This window comes from Coffea arabica, chromosome 6e, assembly GCF_036785885.1.
Source record: "Coffea arabica cultivar ET-39 chromosome 6e, Coffea Arabica ET-39 HiFi, whole genome shotgun sequence".
In the NCBI taxonomy this organism is placed as follows: Eukaryota; Viridiplantae; Streptophyta; class Magnoliopsida; order Gentianales; family Rubiaceae; genus Coffea; species Coffea arabica.
In genome coordinates this window covers 16,402,621-16,422,729 of record NC_092321.1, presented here as the reverse complement: position 1 = coordinate 16,422,729, position 20,109 = coordinate 16,402,621, and the positions used below count along the sequence as shown (strand labels likewise).

Genomic DNA, 20,109 nt, shown 5'->3' with positions numbered 1-20,109 from the left:
GGGGATATCTCATACACAATTACACACACATATATACATATATACACACCTTACAAACACACAGTACACATAATATGCACACGTTCCGTTTGACAATTTGGTACACGTATGATGAAGTAGATGGGCAAGGTGTTGGCTAAGCTCAGCCATAATTCCATTCCTCTGACTCGTAACTATATAAGAAGCAGTAAGCGTACGTTTCAACAATTTCTGTCTTAGTTATTGGGAGAGAAGGACAAGTCAGCAAAGCTCTTGCATTTCTCATGAACTGCGGAGTCGTATTGGGCTTCTATTGCTGGGGTTGGGAGTTCTTAACTGCCCTTCTTCTCATGTCCTCCTCCTCCACCTCTTAGTTACCCTGCTATCATCACCATCCACTTAATTTCTTCCTTATTAATTTCCCAGCCGGGTCAGAAAGAATTCGATCATAGAGCAGGAGTAATCACCAAAATCTCTCTCTCTGTCTCTGTCTCTCTCTCTCTCTCTCCCCCTTTTTTTAAAATCCTCTCTATCAATCTTCTTGAAATATTCTTATTACCTATATTGTATTTTTGATGATGATGGAGCCTGAATGTGAGAAGAGTTTGCTTGAATATGTGAGGAAGTCTTCACCTCCACCTTTCCTGTTGAAAACCTACATGCTTGTTGAAGATCCCTCCACCGATGAAGTTATCTCGTGGAACACGGAGGGAACGGCTTTTGTCGTCTGGCAGCCGGCGGAGTTCGCCAGAGACTTGCTCCCGACGCTCTTCAAACACAGCAACTTCTCTAGCTTCGTCCGGCAGCTCAATACTTATGTATGTTCACTATTTTCCAATCTAAGCCAGTCTTCTCAAAGAAATCCAATCGCCACACAGCCCCATAAATGTGTGTGTGTCTCTGTGTGTTTTGTGCGTGTATATATATATATATATATATATATATATATATATATATATATATATATATATGCGTGTGTGTGTGTATATATATGGCTAGGTCAATTTCATTGAATTATCTAAGAACAAATAATCCCGTTCAAACCCTCCGTCCTATTTTATTGGTCCAAACCAAAAGAACTTCTTCTTTCTTTTTTTTTAGTCAAAAGCATTTTTATATATTTCATTTACTAACTTGATACCACAAACTCAGTTACAACAGGGTAACTACCCAAAAGCATTTTTATAAGAACTTCTTTTGAGTAATGGTAATTATTGTAACAAAAAAAAAAGTAGCTTCCTTTTGTATCAAAGATTATTTCGGGAATAATATTATAACACTTTTTACTTTTGTATCAAAGATTATTTCGGGAATAATAGTATAACACTTTTTATGATGATGTGATACATGTAAAATAAAAAGGCGATTAAAAATAATTAAAAAATTTTCCAAATAACTGTCCAAGCACATTCATAAATTTGTACATGATTTAATTTGTATACGACTCCTCATAATATGTGCTGATGCTTGCTTCCTGCATGGTCGTTGAACATTCTTATCATATCCACATGTGACGTACAAGGCTGGTGGATATAGACAATTCTAGTCTTCCTAAATCCTAAGATTGAGTCATAGCGTTGAAAGGGTAAATAGTTAAGAACTATTTCTTTGACATCCTGTCCTGGCCAACCCCACAAGAGCAGAAAAAATTCGACAGATTCGTTTCACACATAACACACACTGTTCTTTGTTTTTTTTTTTTATTGGGTTGTGATGATTTATTAGTGGTGGTTGTTAGATACCAATCAGCTAGCGATCCATGATCTATATCTGGAGAGCCACAGGTTGCAAGTCATGGAGAGTGGGATTGACCAATAAGATTGTCGATTCATGATTCTTGAGTGAAAATTTGGCAAATGTCAAATGATAAAAGCCATCCTGTAGTTATTGAATTCGTGTTGCTTTCAGGCTGGAAAATTGTGGCCATTTAGCGTTTATAATCTTCTAGTGTTTTTAATCTTGTTGAATTGATGATCCTGGAGCGTTACAAAAAAGATAGGTGCTTAATTGGGTCCATCAATCAAATGAGTTGTTTGACGTAGAAAACCATGATACCTTTTTTTAATTAATTAGATCCTTTTTTTTTTTTTTTTGAGTACTTAGATCTAGTTGCCATATACATGTGAAGTTGTATAGAGATGAGTTTCTAAACCAAAAGATATCCAAAGAAGGGCATGAAAAAGAAAAAGAAAAACAATGAAAAAAGGAGGAATTAATAGAATAGTTCCCGTGTAAGAAACTACTTGCACTCTTTTTCAAATGCAACTTTTTATCTCCGTTCTAGTATAATATTTTCTTTACATGCCCATGAATAGTTGTCATCAAGTTAACTATTTTTTTTTTAACTTTACACGAATAATATATATACATGTTCGTGTAAAGAAAATTTGTGATAGTCCACGTAGGTATAGGGATAAAATCCGACATAAATATATTGCTAATGTAAATTTCTTCATATGGCCACGAATAACGCTCTTAAATTATTATATCTCGTATATGATATAACTCTTTTATGTTATCAAGATAAATACTATCGGTCGGTGTAGAAAAGATTAATTGTTCTGTATATTTATGATCAATACCTTTTCGTATAAAGGAGTTTTGTGCCAAAGATAGATTCTTACATAGTTTATGCTTTGTCATGAGCTCTTGATTATGTTCTTTTTCTAATATCTATGACTCAAAAAAAGGGTTTTCGCAAAGTTGCAACGGCCCGGTGGGAGTTCAGCAACGACATGTTTCGCAAAGGCGAAAGGGATCTGCTCTGCGAAATCCGTCGAAGAAAAGCATGGACTAACAAGTCACACTCTAATAATAATAAGGGACAACAAAGTCATCATCATCATCAAGCTGCTGCAGCTGCAGCTGCACCAACAAAAGATCAATCCGATGAAGACCAAAGCCAAAGGTCATCATCAACTTCATCATCGTCAGATCAGTACACTGTCCTCATTGATGAGAATAAACGACTTAAGAGGGAGAATGGAGTCTTGAGCACTGAACTTTCTACCATGAAGAAGAAATGCAAGGAGTTGCTTGATTTGGTGGCCGTGTATGCTGACCAGGCTGGGGAGAAGAATGATGGCTCTATTGTTGATAATGATGAGTTTGATGAGAGGCCAAAACTTTTTGGTGTGAGATTGGAAGTTCAAGGAGAGATAGAGAGGAAGAGAAAGTTTGCTGAGATTAGTAGAAATGCTCAAGTTTTTCTGTTTCAATCGTGCAAATAAGTGTACTTATTTTGTTGGAAATCTCTCAGTTAATTAAGTATTAGATTTGTGCTTTTGCAATGTATTAAAAAGGAATGAACTGTGAAGATGGTTCAAACTTTAAAAAATCATTAATTTGTAAATTACTCTCTGTTTCTGGTACCGGGATTTCCATAGATGTTTTTTGCTATTATGACTTGAGTATATTTTCAAGGGATAATTTCAAAAGCCTTCCTTGAGGTTCTTGACAATTTCACCTAACTCTCCTCTAATTTTAGAAATTACACCGACCTCTCCTAGCATGCTGAGTTACCGAAAATAACTTTCACTTTCTTGCTGTTTTACATGGAAAAGAACTTGTGTTCATAAATGACAAGAAAAGGAAAATTTATTGGAAAAAAATTCTATGACGTCTCAAAACAATTGCCAAATGGAAAAATTTTTAGTGGATGCGCTTTGATTATGGATTTTATTGAAAGTAATTAATATCCAAGTATATGTAGAAACCATGGTATACATAGAGATGTGATTTTTTTAGGTTGGTAGCCTAAGGGTTTTCGATTGCTGGAGAATCTCTTTGCAGATTTTGTTTTATTGTTTTTTTTTGTTCAACATTTTGTGCCTTAGAATTACAATGGTTTGGATGAAATTGTTCTTCATGGCATGACTCTCGTGGTTGAAAGCAAAGAGGATTAGATAGTTTTTTAGTGTTATTTTTCCTCGCTAGTTGCCCGTCTGTGATAGTGGTAATAGAGGTGGACCTGGTGGTTATTGTGAAAGTCAAAAGATAGAAGTGTTGGTGGCTCTGACGGTAAAGAGAAGAATGCAAGATAAGTTTTTCTCCTTTGTAACAAGAAGAATAATTGAGGATTTTCAAACGACATTAGTGTCTTTTAAGAGATTTTATAACTCAAAAAATAAATATAAGAGAGGTTAGTGTAATTTTTGAAATTAGAGGAGAGTTAGGTGAAATTATTAGAAACTTTGGGAGAGGTTTCTGTAATTATCTTTATTTTGAAACCTTAGCATGTGTAGTTTAAAGTCGAATAGCCTAGAAATAAAGGTCAGCTTACTTACCGAATTATACACACTAGTATTAAAGACACACCTAATGTGTGTGCAGTTTAGAAATAATTGAATTGAATTAATTGTATATAACTTTTTAACATAATAAAATCCATACAAAGAACTTTCTAAAGTCAGATTATTTGATAGTTATGTTGGCAAGATGTGATTCGGTGATTAGGATAATAGTTAATTTTTATAAGGATAAAATTAGAAGTTAAAAAAATGAGAAAATATGTTTACACCAACGGTCACTTCTCTGGCTTTATATAGTATTGTATACGCATATTCTTTTATCTTGGGCAAATTATAATTTACCCTCCCGTGGTTTAGCATTTTATTGCATAACCCTCCTGTGGTTTCAAAAGCTATACATAACCCTCTTATGGTTTGGATTAAAGTTTCAAAATGACAAAATTTGCAATCCATAACGGAGTCAACTAAAATATCAAAAATACCCTTATGTAAAGTTAAAAATTATTTATTAACCACAAAGGGTCATGTGTATATATTGAAAACTATAAGGGGGTTATATGGTAAAGTACTAAACCATAGGGGGTTATATGGTAAAATATAAAATCATACGGGGTTAGAGTGTCATGCATGTTATGTTTATATATTTTGGTTACTTAAACCATTTTAGTTTTTAAATTAGGGTAATTTCGACATTTTCGTAGGTTCCATTACGGATGATCATTTCCGTTATTTTGACGTTTTAATCTAAATTATGAGGGAGTTATATATAGTTTTTAAAACCAAAAGGGGTTCATGTAAAAATTAGCTTTACCACAGGGGGGTAAAGTGTAATTTGCCCTTTTATCTTTTACTAGCTACATTAGAATGTAAAGTAAATAAATAATGTTGTACAAGTACTGAATGTAAGATTAAGTAGATAAATACGAATGTAATCATGAAAAAGTGAAGCTAATGATATAATTAATCCAAGAGAATTGGCGTCATTATCAATATACCATAATAGCACAACTAAGTGGTGAATTGAGATTTTCTAACATGTAACTTATCGATGGCATGATTTTCTAGCATGTAAGTTGTTAATGTCCTAATCTAAATGACCCGAAGCGACCGGATTGTCATCCCACTGTATATTCAAATTGATTTGAGAATGTAAACAAAATGATTAATTGTCTATTATGTGCAATACAGATTATAGTTATAAGGAAATGTAAAAGCAGAAAATAATCTTTTGAGGGTATGTCACAAATGAACAACAATATTAAGATTGAGACAACAGCTTTTGTTTTTTCAAAAGGGTTATTGTGACCAAAATACCTGACTCTCAGAAACCAGGACCTAGAAGCAATGAAGCACTAAAGAGCTTCTAGATGGATCTCAGTTCTCACGAAATTACTTCCAATTGCAGCGATTGTTTCACATTCCGTGTGGTTTATTTGCATGAATTTCTTACAATTCTTGACTTTTGTTGAGCATCGACTGTGACAATTTCTGAAAAACAACCACATATTTTGGCTTGAAATATTGAGGCTAAATATTCGACTAAGTCAAACTCACAAGATTTGCAGATTGTGGAATAGACACCTTTGTAGATTGAATTAGAATATCTGTTCCAAGAATGACACCTAACATCACGACGACTTCAAGTTATCACCTTCTGTTTTTGGTCTTTCTTTTTTGGTAGCTGATTTTGTCCACTTATAGTTTGAACTATTGGAGTTAAGTTCTTGGTTGCCAGGGATAAAATTCAGATTTGAAATCTGAATCCGTTAAGTTACTCAATTGTTAAATCTGATATATTTGATTGTATATCACATTCAGTAATAAGCTAAAAAGTGATAAGTAAATAGTTTATCACTTTTTTTTAGTAAGCTTGCCACTTAATTAATTCAGATGTTCTATTTTTAACTCTTAAATGCACCCGAACATATTAAGATCTGACTTCATTAAACTCAAGTACTGAATTGGATTATCAAACAGGTTAGATATTACCTCCTTGGTCTACGATCATATGTACTTTGTGAAAGTAGAATTTATGATATGATCTAAGTCTACATCTTTAACAAATAAAAACGTGTTATAGCATTGACAAAATTCTGTTCAACATATGTTGTCAACACAAAACAGCTCATATAAAAAATTTAATACGCAGACTGGTGATGTACATGGTTAAAGTCCATATGTTAGTTAAAGCTTTGATTCTTTGCTTCTGGTTTCTGTTTTTTTTTTTTTTTTTTTTTCTGTTGCTTGTTGTTGGTTTGCTGTTTCTGCCCTCTAAAACCTTGCATAAAATCTGAAATGTGTTGAGATTTTATTTTTTTTTTTCAAGTTTTTAAAAATACCCTTTACATTAAAATTAGTTGGTAATGTTGTAGGTGTGCATATGTGCATATCATTCCTTTTCTCTCTTAAGAAGCAAAAAAAAAAAAAAAAAAGAGAGACAATTTCAAGTTGAAACAAATGATGAGATGGTTGTGGAAAGAGACGTTCCTCTTTTGACTGCGACTCTATGTTTGGAGTGGGCATATGGGACACATTTGATTAGTGCAACTATAGAAATTTCAAAGCTCAAACTCTGCAAATTTTGACTCTTAGATTAGGTAATGTTAGAGAATTAGATGAATGACTCATGTGATTCTTTCAAAAGCTTTGTCCATGTCCATGTGAAGGGTTGGAATTTTGTTGTGGATATCGTAGCTTCCAATAGTGCAGGATGGCAACAAAGTCTTGGTCTCCTTTTCCATATTGTTGAGGTAGCAATAATGAGGTACTCAAATTGAATTTTGAAAAATACCCAAACCAAAAAAAAAAAAAAAAAAAAGGGTTTTAGTCTTTAGGTCTAATTGAACCTAAAACTGGTTCTATATTTGTTCACATGAACTGTTTTTTTTTTTTTCCTTACCAATCTGTTATCTAAAAGATTACAACTACTTGAAATATAAAATTGGTTTCTTTTTCTTCAAATTCAACAAAAATAGACCAAGCTAGTTTCATATAAACTTACATTGGTTGGGTGAAGTTGGTGTTGAATGGAACTTAGAAATCAGAAACTCATGACCTAATCAGCTTGAAAAATCCCAGTTTCCTGTATCAACATCTACTTTTGATGAAAGACTAAGCATTTAATTATTCGTTCAATATTGAATTTTATACTGGCCAATAGCCAATTATACATATTTTGAAATTCCATCGTTATTGAAACGAAATAAGTTATAATACGTTATAATTCGAAATCATGATTCATGAGATTGGCAAAATCAATGATTAAGCAAAAAAAAAAAAAAAAGAGTTAATGATTAAAGCATCAATATAATCTCGGAAAATTTGGATCAATAATAAAAGAATATCTTAAGGTGTCAAAAGGCTTAAATAAATTAGTTGAGGGTGATCTAATATGTGTTAAAATGTCAAAATTACATGGACGAAAAGTGTAATCAATCCTTTAATCACACTACTATTTTCCAATAACCAGAACTTAGACAAGTGTGTTGGAATTTCCAAGAGCGTGAGAGCCACGCTTTGATTTTATTGTAAAGACTAGAAAGTAGAGAATTCCATTAATCTAAAACTTCTACCTAAATCCAAGTCAGTTGCCCCCACCACCAAAGAAGAATAGTGAAAGAATTTAGAAAAAGATGAATTAGATTATTGTTATGTTTTCTTCACTTTCTTGCATAACACTGACGCCATATCTAGCTCATGCACGTACAAGCTGCTGGATAAGTCCAAGGGAAGCTTGAATTGTATAACTTCTAAGGTCCAACATTTGATCTTAACTAGGAAAAATTGTTTATTAAAAGATGTTTTATTATTTGAAAACCAAAATTATTGCTGACCCAAACACCACCATGGATTATGACATCGTCCCGAGACCATAGGTCGCTTATAAGAATTCTTACAGATCGCTCACTAGCACAGTTCTTACATCGATAGTGAAATTCAAAACTGGCATCGTTTCGAGACCATAGGTCGCTTATAAGAATTCTTACAAATCGCTCACTAACACAGTTCTTATATCGATAGTGAAATTCAAAACTGATTATTGCCGACTCAAATACCACCACAAATTATGGCATAGCCTCGAAAACATAGATCATTTATAGAGATTTTTACAAATGACCCACTAATACAGTTCTCACATCGATAGCGAAATTCGAACACACGACTTTTGTGATGAAATTACCCATCCTTACTAACTAAGACAACTTGTGTTGGCAAAGTTTGGCCAAACTCCATTGGTGCCTGATACCTTCGTTGTTGCTACCCGAGTTAAATCTTCAACTAAGTTAATTGCTTGGGTTATTTATAGTATTTGGAGAAAACTTCACCACCATCTGTACCTCTTTCTCTTGGTCTTAATGAAAACCAAAATTGACCAAAAAAAAAAAAAACCTACAATGAGAGGGAAAAGGGTAGGAAGAAACACTGAGTATGAATGATGAGATAAAGCAATGAAAAAGTTCCATTATATAAGACAGATTTATACTTCCACAGTAATCTGTGAAAGGCAATACATTTATTGGTAAAATACTCCTAGTGGAGAGGACAGAAATGCCTATAGCGAATCTTCTATCTGCATCAAGGGGAATTCCTCCACTGCTTGCAGCAAAATTACCATATATATTGGAAGAAAAAGACCCTTCAAACTCTAAAAACAAGAAGGGATTAGCTTCCATTTAAGGTTATGCTAAATAGTTTTTATTTCATGTGTTAGCAGCAGCAAAATGGTTAAAGATTGTCTCTAGTGTTGATTGACTGATACTGTACTCTTTGATGCCCAGTAAATTTCTGCAGAGATGAAAAAGTACACATGATCAGTACCAAAAGCTTTAGAAAATGCTGATAATTCACGAAGAGTAATTACTGCACCTGTTACGCTCTAGGTGACCAAAAACATCAGCAAGAGAGAGGTCTTCCTCATAAGGCAGCTGCAACATTTTGAAGATAAATCATCAACTAATTAAAGATCCAAAAGCAAGCTTCCACATAATGTATGTACGAGTTCAATAGTTGATGCATTAGCATTTTTTTTCTTTTTAAATGCTCCTGCTGCTGCACAAAATCAATTTGCACATCCCCTATATACCTAAGCATACAAGTCAAGCTTTCTGGTTAGTTACAACTTAGTTTCATTTAAGAATTATGTGAATCCATAATGTAATTCATCTTGGAAGTCTAATTCATCCTTCCAGATTAGTAGGAGAAGATAGCAATTGGATTCAAAACCGATTATGTTCATCCCACTGATCACCATATATTTCTTATGACAATCTTAAGACGACATTAAAACAAGATTGCAGTCATGCATAAACCACAAGATTCAAATCTGAGGATGAAACAATTTGAATGTTCCTCGAAAGGATAAGGAAACCCTGTAAATAGATTTTAAATTTCAGTTTACGTAAAATTGTTCTCGATTCAAGTTAAATGGGAAGAAAAAAGCAAGGAAAGCTGTTTCTAAGTAACTCAGGTGCCACTGCGTGTTTTTAAAACAACAAAACAAATTTGTTTACTTCTTGTTCTGGCGAATAGACAAATACACCTCATGCTCACCATCTACATCTACTGACTATAATACTGCAAAATACAAGTAGAGAACAGGAAAATTGGGATACACTACTCATTTCTGTTACTTCCTACCATATATCTAAAAGCTCCTTTATTCTACCGGAGAAAAAAGGGGCATTCATATTCATCAGCAAATAAAACTAGGAGTCTTGATGTAAGAGTGCCAGGCTAACATATTCTAAAACAAACAGAGTAAATGCAAAAAAATTTGCATAAGTCATACCTGATATTGAGCACTCAATCCATTGCAACCTTGAAATGTGGAGCCAGGAAATGATGATTGGATAAATGAATCAATAGCAGAAAACTTTTCTTTGGTTAACCACCACTCCGAAAATACAGGCAGTGGGATACCACCTATAGTCATGAATTGCAACAGCTTTAGTATTTAATAAAGCGAAAGCCTTGGGCTTATTAACCAACCCAGAGATGAAAAAAAGAAGAAAATTCCAGGGTGTAAATTTGGCATTGGGAGAGGGAGAGTCAGAAACCAGAGCTGCTCAATTATTTAAATTGATCTGCACCATTTAAATTTGGTGAGCACATATTAATTGCATAACACAAAGTTCAAAGTATATGATTGTAGATTAAGATATTAGATTCATCCAGGAAAAGGATCATATCCACTCAGTTATGAAGCAATTGTCAGTTTCTACGGGAAGGGGAGACTGCAAGCGTAAGCGATGACCAAAAACAACACTACAGTGATATTTGAATTGTGTGAAACTAATAGATTGATGAAGGGCACGGACTTACCATCACGGACCAACTGCTCTGATAACTGCTCACCAGTAGCCCCAGATGAAGCATTACTCGCACTTGCAGATACAAGAGCCCGTACTCTTTCTTCATTCCCAAGCCACCGTCCAATTGCAACTATGATTTCCTCTGATAAGCTAATCTCTGCAACTGATGTGCTTTCTGATGCTATAGTGTCCTTTGCTCCAATGCAAACTTCAAGGTCACCAAGTATACTTCTTGTATGACATGGAACATCGAAGAGTTTTTCTTGTATTATTTGGCATAGATTTTCCATGTCTATGATGCTTACTTCTGTAGGTTTGACCTGTTGGTGAAATATAAGATTTCTAGCCACAAATAAACCATGGACAAACAATTTAACTAAGAAAATACCTCTAGTTCAAGATGATTCCCAAATCTCGTTTTTAGATGCTGAGGACTTCCAATGCATCTAAGCCTGCCTCCAACCTTTGACATTGTGTTTAGCAAAGAAAAAGCAGAATTTTTTTTGTGGGAGGGGTACAAGTTAGCACTACAAGATTTCGATTATATACATATCATAGACAAGCTAAATGCTACAGGACATACCATGATCCCAATCCTAGAACACAGAGCTTGTGCTTCATTCATGCTATGAGTAGTTAGAATGACAGCTGTCTTTCCTCGTCTGGTTGATAGCTGGGATATAACCTCCCACATGAATCGTTTGGCAATAGGATCCATACCTAAAGTAATTGTGGCATTAAATATTGGTTAAGCATCAGAAAATAAATGGTAGAAGCTGAAGCATAATTCTGCTGGAGAGTGAAAGAAGGATGTGACAGTAAAATATTAAAATACAGGATAAAAATGCTGTGTAAAAGACCATCTTTTGTAAGAATTATACGAATACAAAGAATCAAATGACTACTACAAGCCTGGCAACTGCTTCTTAAGTTCTGGACAGACTATGGCAGCAAGACAAGGAGCTAACACTGATCTTTACCTAACCTAGAGGCAGACCATGCACGATACTCCAGCATGAGAACTATTTTTGTTGAAGATATGTGATCTGATATTATGGAAAGATTTGATAATATAAATATTAGGAAAGATTTGATTATAGTATCATATATTAATTAGGTATCATATGATTATAGTATCATATATTAATTAGGTAATAGTATGATTATAGTATCATATGATTATAGTATCCACTTGTGTATATATATATTTGTATATTGTGTAGTCCAAAGTGAAATAGAAGAAAAGTATTTTTTCTCTCCATTTTTCTTAGTTTACATGGTATCAGAGCCCGTCTAGGGTTCTGGGAAAAATACCACCTTTGCTTCTTGTCAATTCCAGCCTTAATTGCTGGTTCCTTTCTTATTCTCTCCAGCCTTCATTGCTGTTCCTGTTACTATACATTTTTTTTTTCCCCCCTCCTATTCAATCATGGCGGATGCTACATCCTCAACGCGGCAATTGTCTTCAACTATGGAAGAAGAACAAAGTACACGGAACACAACAGAGCTTCAAAACATCCAGGCAGCATATAGACTAAATGGAAAAAATTATTTGAAGTGGTCTCAATTGGTTCGAACATTCCTGAAAGGAAAAGGAAAGTTGAGTCATCTATTGGAAATAGCACCGGATAGTGAAACGGCGGGGTTTGAAGCATGGGAACAAGAGGATTCAATGATCATGTCTTGGTTATGGAATTCCATGATTCCTGAAATCAGCGATACATGTATGTTTCTTCCTACAGCAAAGGCAATTTGGGATGCCCTTCATCAGACATATTCCAAGGTTAATGATGCAGCTCTTATCTATGACATCAAGACAAAGACAACTGGAGCAAAACAAGGGACAAAAACAGTGACGGAGTATGCCAATTTTCTGCAAAACCAGTGGCAGGAACTGGATTATTACAGGGCACTTGATTTGAACTGTAGCAAATGTGCAGTGTTTATCAAGAAGTTCATAGAAAGGGATCGAGTTTATGATTTTTTGGCTGGCCTAAACTCTGAATTCGATCTTGTACGAATTCAAATTCTGGGCAGGCCAGAGTTTCCTTCTTTAACAGAAGCAATATCCCAAGTACGTGGAGAAGAAAGTCGCAGGGGTATTATGTTAGAGCTACCTTCAATAGAAAATTCAGCCCTTTTAAGTTCCAAATCTCAGCGGTTGGTACTGAACAAGGTTGCTGCGGACAAGACCAATCAAACAAGTGGGCAAAAGAATCGCGAGGAGTTGTGGTGCACATACTGCAAGAAACCACGACACACCATAGATCAATGCTGGAAACTACATGGGAAACCACCCACTCGTGAATGGGGACAAAAAGGTGGCCAGCAAAGGCAGGCTCATATGTCGGTTCAAGATCCAACTCAAGTGATTGGAGGGTTTAGTATGGAGGAAATTGAGAAGCTTAAAAGTATGTTAGAGACAGTTGACAAACCAGCAACTAACAATTCTCAATCAAGGAATCCGGGTATGTGTTCATTGACACTTTCAGGTAAGGCTCTAGTCTCTTTTGCATTTAGTGTTTTAGGCAATGAGCTTAGGAATGTCTGGATTCTTGACTCTGGTGCTACGGACCATATGACTCATATTTCAAATAAATTCAAAACCTATAATCCCTGTCCTAGCAATAGAAAGATTGTTGTTGCAGATGGTACTACAACCACTGTGGCAGGTATCGGAGATGTCCAAGTTACTCCAAATTTGATTCTTAAAAATGTTCTTCATGTTCCTCGATTATCTACAAATTTGGTTTCTGTAAAAAAACTTGCCAAGGATCTAGCTGGCTCTGTTATATTTGATGAATCCTATTGTGACTTTCAGGACCGGGGCTCGGGGAAGAGGATTGGACTAGCTAAGGAGCATGATGGACTCTATTACTTGGATACATCAAGTCAACCAGAATTTAGTAAATCTGCCCTGTCCACATTGTCTTCACCCTCCAATAAAGATGTCATCTGGTTACATCATAGACGTCTAGGTCATGTGTCTTTTTCTGCATTAAAAATAATGTTTCCTTCCTTGTTCAAGAGATTTGATGTTCAATCTTTTCATTGTGATATTTGCGAGTATGCTAAACACACTCGTGTCCCATTTCCTATCAGTAATAAACGATCGTCTTCTCCTTTCTTTTTAATCCATAGTGATATTTGGGGGCCATCAACTATTCCAAACATCTCAGGGTCTAAGTGGTTTGTCACATTTATCGATGACTGCACAAGAGTCTCTTGGATCTATTTACTCAAAAATAAGTCTGATTTGAGTTATATTTTCCCTGTTTTTCATGCAATGATTCAAAATCAATTTGGCACCAAGATCAAACACTTTCGTTCAGATAATGCTCGTGATTATTTCAATCAAACCTTGAGTCAGTTTTTCCAAAAAGAAGGAATCATACATGAATCATCCTGTATTGCCACTCCACAACAAAATGGTGTGGCAGAACGGAAAAACCGACATCTTCTTGAGTGCACTAGAGCCTTACTGTTTGAACAAAGTGTGCCCAAAGCATATTGGGGAGAAGCTTTACTCACATCAGCTTATGTCATAAATAGAATTCCTTCCAAGGTCTTGGGGTTTCAAAGTCCACTAGAGAACCTATCCAAATTTTACCCCGATATTCGATCTTCCTTTAATCTCACTCCTCGAGTTTTTGGATGTACTTCCTTTGTTCATGTCCATAGTCATAACCGTGGGAAGTTAGATCCTCGTGCTCTTAAGTGTGTCTTCGTGGGGTACTCATCTACTCAAAAGGGTTACAAATGTTATCATCCACCTACTAGAAAACTCTATGTCTCGGCAGATGTTACATTTGTTGAAAATAAGCCCTATTTCATCACTCCTTATCTTCAGGGGGAGTTAGATACACTTGAAGATAAGGAGTTAAAATTTCCCTCCTTAGAGTTGACCACATCTGAGTCATCCAAATCTGAATTCCAAGAGTCAATTCTTCAATCTGATGTGGTAGAAGAAAAAAAGGAAGACCGTAAAATCTATGACTGGTTCCGGTTTGACCAAGTGTATACAAGGAAAGAAGATCCCATCGTGGTTACAAGGCAAGAACAATCCTCTAAACCAAGCTCCGGGAATGAGGTAACAATGAGTGAATCAAATCTGAATTCTACACCACCCACCGACCATTCTTCCAGCTCTAAATCACCTTGTCCTGAGCCTCTTAGCCCTGACCAGGACCTACATCTACCTATTGCTGTAAGGAAAAAACCCCGAGAATGCACCAAAAGACCCCTATATCCATTGTCTCACTTTGTGTCCTTTGAAAAGTTTTCCCCGAGCCATCAAAGCTTCCTTTCCACCTTAAATACAGTCTCTATTCCTAGCTCATTGTCTGAAGCATTATCAAAGAAAGAATGGAGACTTGCTATGGAAGTAGAAATGGATGCATTAGAGAAGAATGGGACTTGGGAATTAGTTGATTTACCAAAGAACAAGAAAGTAGTGGGCTGTAAATGGGTGTATGCAGTAAAGTTTAAAGCAGATGGGTCCCTAGAACGCTACAAGGCAAGGTTAGTCGCGAAAGGATACACACAGACATATGGAGTAGATTATCGGGAAACATTTGCTCCAGTAGCAAAGATGAATACAGTGAGAATTCTGCTATCCTTGGCTGTTAATTTTGATTGGGAATTACAGCAATACGATGTGAAGAATGCTTTTCTTCATGGAGAGTTGGAAGAGGAGATTTATATGAGCATTCCACCGGGATTCAGTGGGGTTGACAAGAACAAGGTTTGTCGGTTAAAAAAGGCATTATATGGGCTGAAACAATCCCCACGTGCTTGGTTTGGACGATTTGCCAAGGTAATGATAGCTAATGGTTACAAGCAAAGTCAAGGAGATCATACCCTGTTCATCAAGCATTCAGCCTTGGGGGGAGTTACTGTTTTGATTGTATACGTAGATGACATCATAGTGACAGGAAACGATGAAGTAGAGAAGAAAACTTTGAAGTGGTGCCTAGCCAAGGAATTTGAAATAAAGGATTTAGGAAAATTGAAGTATTTTCTGGGAATTGAAGTGGCTCGATCAAGGCAGGGAATTTTTATTTCTCAACAGAAGTATGTTATGGACCTGCTCAAGGAAACAGGCATGACAGCAAGCAAACCAGTTGGAACTCCCATTGAGCAGAATCACAAATTAAGTGAGGCTCATGGAGATACAGCTGTGGACAGAGAGATGTACCAAAGACTTGTTGGGAAACTCATTTATCTCGCACATACTAGGCCAGATATAGCTTACTCAGTCAGTGTTATTAGTCAGTTTATGCATGATCCTAGAGCAGTTCATCTACAAGCAGTTTATCGAGTGCTTCATTACTTAAAGGCACATCTAGGGAAGGGAATTTTATTCAAAAAGGGTCCTGAAATTGATCTGGCAGTTTACACAGATGCAGACTTTGCAGGGTCTCCAGTTGACAGGCGATCAACTTCAGGATATTGTACATTTCTTGGAGGAAACTTAATATCCTGGAGAAGCAAGAAACAAAGTGTGGTAGCAAGGTCAAGTGCTGAAGCAGAGTTCAGGGCTATGGCAGCAGGGGTATGTGAATTATTGTGGGTTAAAATTATCCTAGAAGACTTGAGGATTCAATGGAGCAAACCGATGAAGCTATATTGTGATAACAAATCTGCTATAAGTATAGCTCACAACCCAGTGCAACATGATCGGACGAAGCACATAGAGATAGACAGGCACTTTATTAAAGAGAAGCTAGAAAGTGGACTGATTTGTACTCCATATGTTCCGACAGGACTTCAACTTGCAGATGTGATGACAAAGGGACTGTGTAGCAACATGTTTCATGAAAGTGTTGCCAAGCTGGGAATGGAAGATCTATATTCACCAGCTTGAGGGGGAGTGTTGAAGATATGTGATCTGATATTATGGAAAGATTTGATAATATAAATATTAGGAAAGATTTGATTATAGTATCATATATTAATTAGGTATCATATGATTATAGTATCATATATTAATTAGGTAATAGTATGATTATAGTATCATATGATTATAGTATCCACTTGTGTATATATATATTTGTATATTGTGTAGTCCAAAGTGAAATAGAAGAAAAGTATTTTTTCTCTCCATTTTTAGTTTACAATTTTACATTGAGGATTAGACTATTAGGTTTCTCTTTGTAACAACAATTAAGTTGTTTATCATATAAAGCAATCTTAAACTTGCCGAATGACTTTTCCTGATATTCAGGTGAGATGAAACCCCACAGCTGTGCTAGCACAAGCGTATCATAATGGGTATATGCATGGTAGAAGCTTTTTAATATCTAAAAGAAGATGAAGGGAAAAACTAATGGGCATTAAGAATACTAATCACAATACACACAAACTAACATCAGAAGAATTAATTACCAGTTGATGGCTCGTCAAGAATGACAATGGGGGGTTCTCCGATCATTGCGATTGCAACAGATAGTTTACGCTTGTTTCCCCCACTTAAGGCAAACGATGGTTTAGTGGCATGCTTCAGCAAATCAAACTCCACCAGTTTTTCTCTAACAACCTGTTTAACGTTCTTACCAGCATTAATCATTGATGCTGTAGAGCCACAACTGATATTCAGATGGCAGATTAAAAAAATAGTGTCACAGTTTTCAGACTCTTGGATCTTACTATAATGAAATTGACTCATTCTAGTCCTGAACTTGATAAGATACATCCATTCGTCATCCCAAACAAGAAGCACTGAATTGTCTTCATGGATGTTGGGAAATAATGATAAAATATGAAGTTCAGGATGAATTCTTTTTTTAATAAGCACTAGAAAAGGTACGTAAAACCAAATAACATATAGTTCGTAATTTGTTCACCAAGCTTGAAGGTTTGGTTTGTCCACAAGACAAAATGCATTTAACATTGGACAAGAAAAATAAATAATAATCAACTATTCATAACAATACACATAGGAAATCTTTTGATTTACAGCAATGTTCATAGATCAACTCAGGACATTAATTTGTTTAAAGTTGTGCCCATGCAAAAGTTATTCAATATCAACCTTCACAGATAGGAGATAAATATGGGAAAATGAAAGTATACTTTCCAAGTAATGCTTTTTATAGCCCAAATAGCATCAACTTTCCAATTCATATTTGTCCCTCCAAAGTCAAGGCTGTTAATTCATAATACTCAAGTAGCAAAACCTTTGCAAATCTCTTTATAAGTTTAGTTCGTTAACATGGAAAGCATCTTCTTCCTAAACCACCAAAAAATTATCCATGTGAAACACCAATAAAGTAGGTAGGTATGTATGTCTCTTGCCTGCAAGCAAACAGGCCAAAAGTTTTGTATCAAACCAATGCCTCAAAGTCAAAATGGAAAGACATTACAGTTACACCAAGGTTATCCTTCTAGAGGTTGGCTCCTAGCATTAAGATGATAATTCCCCATGACAAAATAACAGCAATATAGGTCCATGAACTTCTCAGAATTTCACTATCAATTGCTCACAAGAATAAAAATAAAAAATAAATGGATGAGACGTAATTTAAAAGCATCAAGAAGGGCATACATCTTTGAGCTCAAATTCTGAAACTCCTTTTATTCTGGCATACAGCTCAAGATGTTCTTGAGCATTGAGAAACTCTAGTAGCGCATCAAATTGAGGACAATAACCAATCTGACACATCAAGAAAAAAGTTCTATATGTTAGCCAGGCAAAAGTTGACTTGATGAATTTAGAGATTAGATAAAGCACAAATAAACAAAAAAATCAAGACTTACAAGCCGACGAGCAGCCTCTGGGTTCGCACCTATGTCTTTGCCAAAAATAAATGCTTTTCCACTAGTTGGATGTTCTTCTCCTGCATTGAAATATTCATCCAACCAAGAAAAGATTTATTAAGTGGGAATAGTTTCCGACTACCTCTCATTCCCTGTTTATCCAAAAAAAGGGAAAAAGAAGGATACAGGAAGGTACTTAGAGAACCCAAATTAGTATGAAGCTTAGAGTCTATGCTGTGAGATACACATTCTTGGCAAAATCCAGATGTGCTTCACAGAAGTATATGTGTTTAAAGTTCTTCCCAAGTAGCTTGTTTAACCCAAACCAAAGAAGTTTAGAGATCAAAAATCCCAGAAAGACATACATATGCTGCTGAGAGTTTTATGTCTATCAATGTCCATATGCACATCTAAGCCAAAGACTGCATCCAGGTGTTGGGCTCATTTAAACAAGCCAGACTACACGAGCAGGCATCCTAGATTAGACAAACAATAAAACGACTTTCCTTCTTAACACCTTTACCTTTTGAAACAGTTGATAACTTTATATGGTAGCAGAATAGTTAGCAAAGATCCAGATATCAATTCTGAAAACCACACCTCTTCCTGCTTGCACATACTTGGCCTATCAAAGAATATTTAGCCCACACATGAAGCGGGTCTAAAAAGTGTATCAAACAATATTCACCCCTCTACATAGTTTCAGCTTTAGAATGATACAGTAATTCAGTAACGTAACCCAGGCAGATGTTTAGGGTTCAGCTCTCACCTTCAGCCATTACAAAATATTCAAAGTGTGCATGCTGAGGGTTTAATAAGAAGAATGCAAACGACATGTGAAATTGCATGCCAGGCAGTAGGATTAAAGAAAAAAAAAAATTTCCCGGTGACAGCTGCAGCGTTGTTATATGACGTTATAATGCAACACACGTCATCAGGTTGAACAGAGAGAAGTCATTGCTAACTGAGAAATTGCTTTGTTTTCCTACAAATTAACAAATTGAGGTCTTTTTTGTAAATTAAACTGTCACTGCTAAAGCATATTTAATACCAGAAAGCATGGACAGGGTGGTTGTCTTCCCTGCTCCATTGGTTCCTAGAAAGCCAAAACACTCTCCTTCCTGAACTGCAAAAGTCAATGAATCAACTGCTACTTTTAGCCTGTGCTTTCCTCCCGAATAAACCTAAAACAAGAAATATATTACTGGTAACTTTAAGAAATTCATCAAGATTCTCTTTAACTTGTTTATACATTTGGAGGGTTGGGGGACATTTAGTATAGGAGAAGAATCATGAACGGGCTATGGACAGTAGGAATCAAACCACATAATGAGTTGAAAGAAAGACCCTTACGGGCTATATTCATTCTTCCAAAAAGATACACTAATGTTACAGTGAATAGAAAGGTTGCATGGAATACCTTGCACAGATTGCGCAAATATATGATCGCACCATCAATTGAACCTGAGAGTACCCTATTTCTCTCTGTAAGGACATCGATGTCTTCATCAACTTTAAGAGCAACATCTCCTGAGGATGATTTCAGAAGTGGCTCTGACAAACTGCCAGAAGTTGCAAGTGAAAGTTTAATCCTCATCCACCACTCATAAGCTGTGGCTAAATTTATCTTGTGAGGTGGCAAGAGCTCTAGGCCAAGTGCTAGAAGGAAATAAATGACAGCCTGTAAGAGGAATGACCAATCAGTACAGATAAAAAAAGAAAAAAAAATTCATATGCTCAAAATATAAACCAGAACAATAATGCATGCTACCAAAACCTATTGATCCACTAATCCACTCAAAATTCTGAAT

At 35.7% G+C, this 20,109-nt stretch overlaps 3 protein-coding genes across 6 annotated transcripts in view; 2 read left to right on the top strand and 1 right to left on the bottom strand.

The window, feature by feature from the left end:
* The first annotated feature begins 205 nt into the window (after positions 1 to 205).
* Positions 206 to 3,350, top strand: LOC113695434 (heat stress transcription factor B-3). Its single transcript, XM_027214531.2, has 2 exons — positions 206 to 797; positions 2,670 to 3,350. The coding sequence occupies exons 1-2, from the start codon at positions 555 to 557 to the stop codon at positions 3,207 to 3,209; spliced, it is 783 nt and encodes a 260-aa protein (XP_027070332.1). The 5' UTR covers positions 206 to 554; the 3' UTR covers positions 3,210 to 3,350.
* Positions 3,351 to 8,665: 5,315 nt separating this feature from the next.
* The window catches only part of LOC113697273 (ABC transporter A family member 1), a 35,037-nt gene continuing 23,593 nt past the window's right edge, over positions 8,666 to 20,109 (bottom strand). For 2 of the 3 annotated variants that reach the window (XM_027216825.2, XM_072055452.1), the window contains 11 exons: positions 19,719 to 19,979; positions 19,350 to 19,482; positions 18,299 to 18,378; positions 18,087 to 18,194; positions 16,928 to 17,078; positions 11,124 to 11,260; positions 10,929 to 11,003; positions 10,551 to 10,860; positions 10,018 to 10,151; positions 9,096 to 9,154; positions 8,666 to 9,014 (listed from right to left, as the gene is read on the bottom strand). In XM_027216825.2, the coding sequence (XP_027072626.1) occupies positions 8,930 to 9,014; positions 9,096 to 9,154; positions 10,018 to 10,151; positions 10,551 to 10,860; positions 10,929 to 11,003; positions 11,124 to 11,260; positions 16,928 to 17,078; positions 18,087 to 18,194; positions 18,299 to 18,378; positions 19,350 to 19,482; positions 19,719 to 19,979 (1,533 nt within the window). In that variant the 3' untranslated portion in view covers positions 8,666 to 8,929. Of the gene's footprint in view, positions 9,015 to 9,095; positions 9,155 to 10,017; positions 10,152 to 10,550; positions 10,861 to 10,928; positions 11,004 to 11,123; positions 11,261 to 16,927; positions 17,079 to 18,086; positions 18,195 to 18,298; positions 18,379 to 19,349; positions 19,483 to 19,718; positions 19,980 to 20,109 lie in introns of those variants that run through there. The other variant, XM_072055453.1, reaches the window with a different exon arrangement.
* Positions 11,849 to 13,567, top strand: LOC113697274 (uncharacterized). 2 transcript variants are annotated; one of them, XM_027216826.2, is made up of 2 exons: positions 11,849 to 13,008; positions 13,362 to 13,567. In XM_027216826.2, the coding sequence occupies exons 1-2, from the start codon at positions 11,970 to 11,972 to the stop codon at positions 13,394 to 13,396; spliced, it is 1,074 nt and encodes a 357-aa protein (XP_027072627.1). In that variant the 5' UTR covers positions 11,849 to 11,969; the 3' UTR covers positions 13,397 to 13,567. The 2 variants fall into 2 exon arrangements, with proteins under 2 accessions (XP_027072627.1, XP_071911555.1); XM_072055454.1 differs by having other exon boundaries at positions 11,849 to 13,032.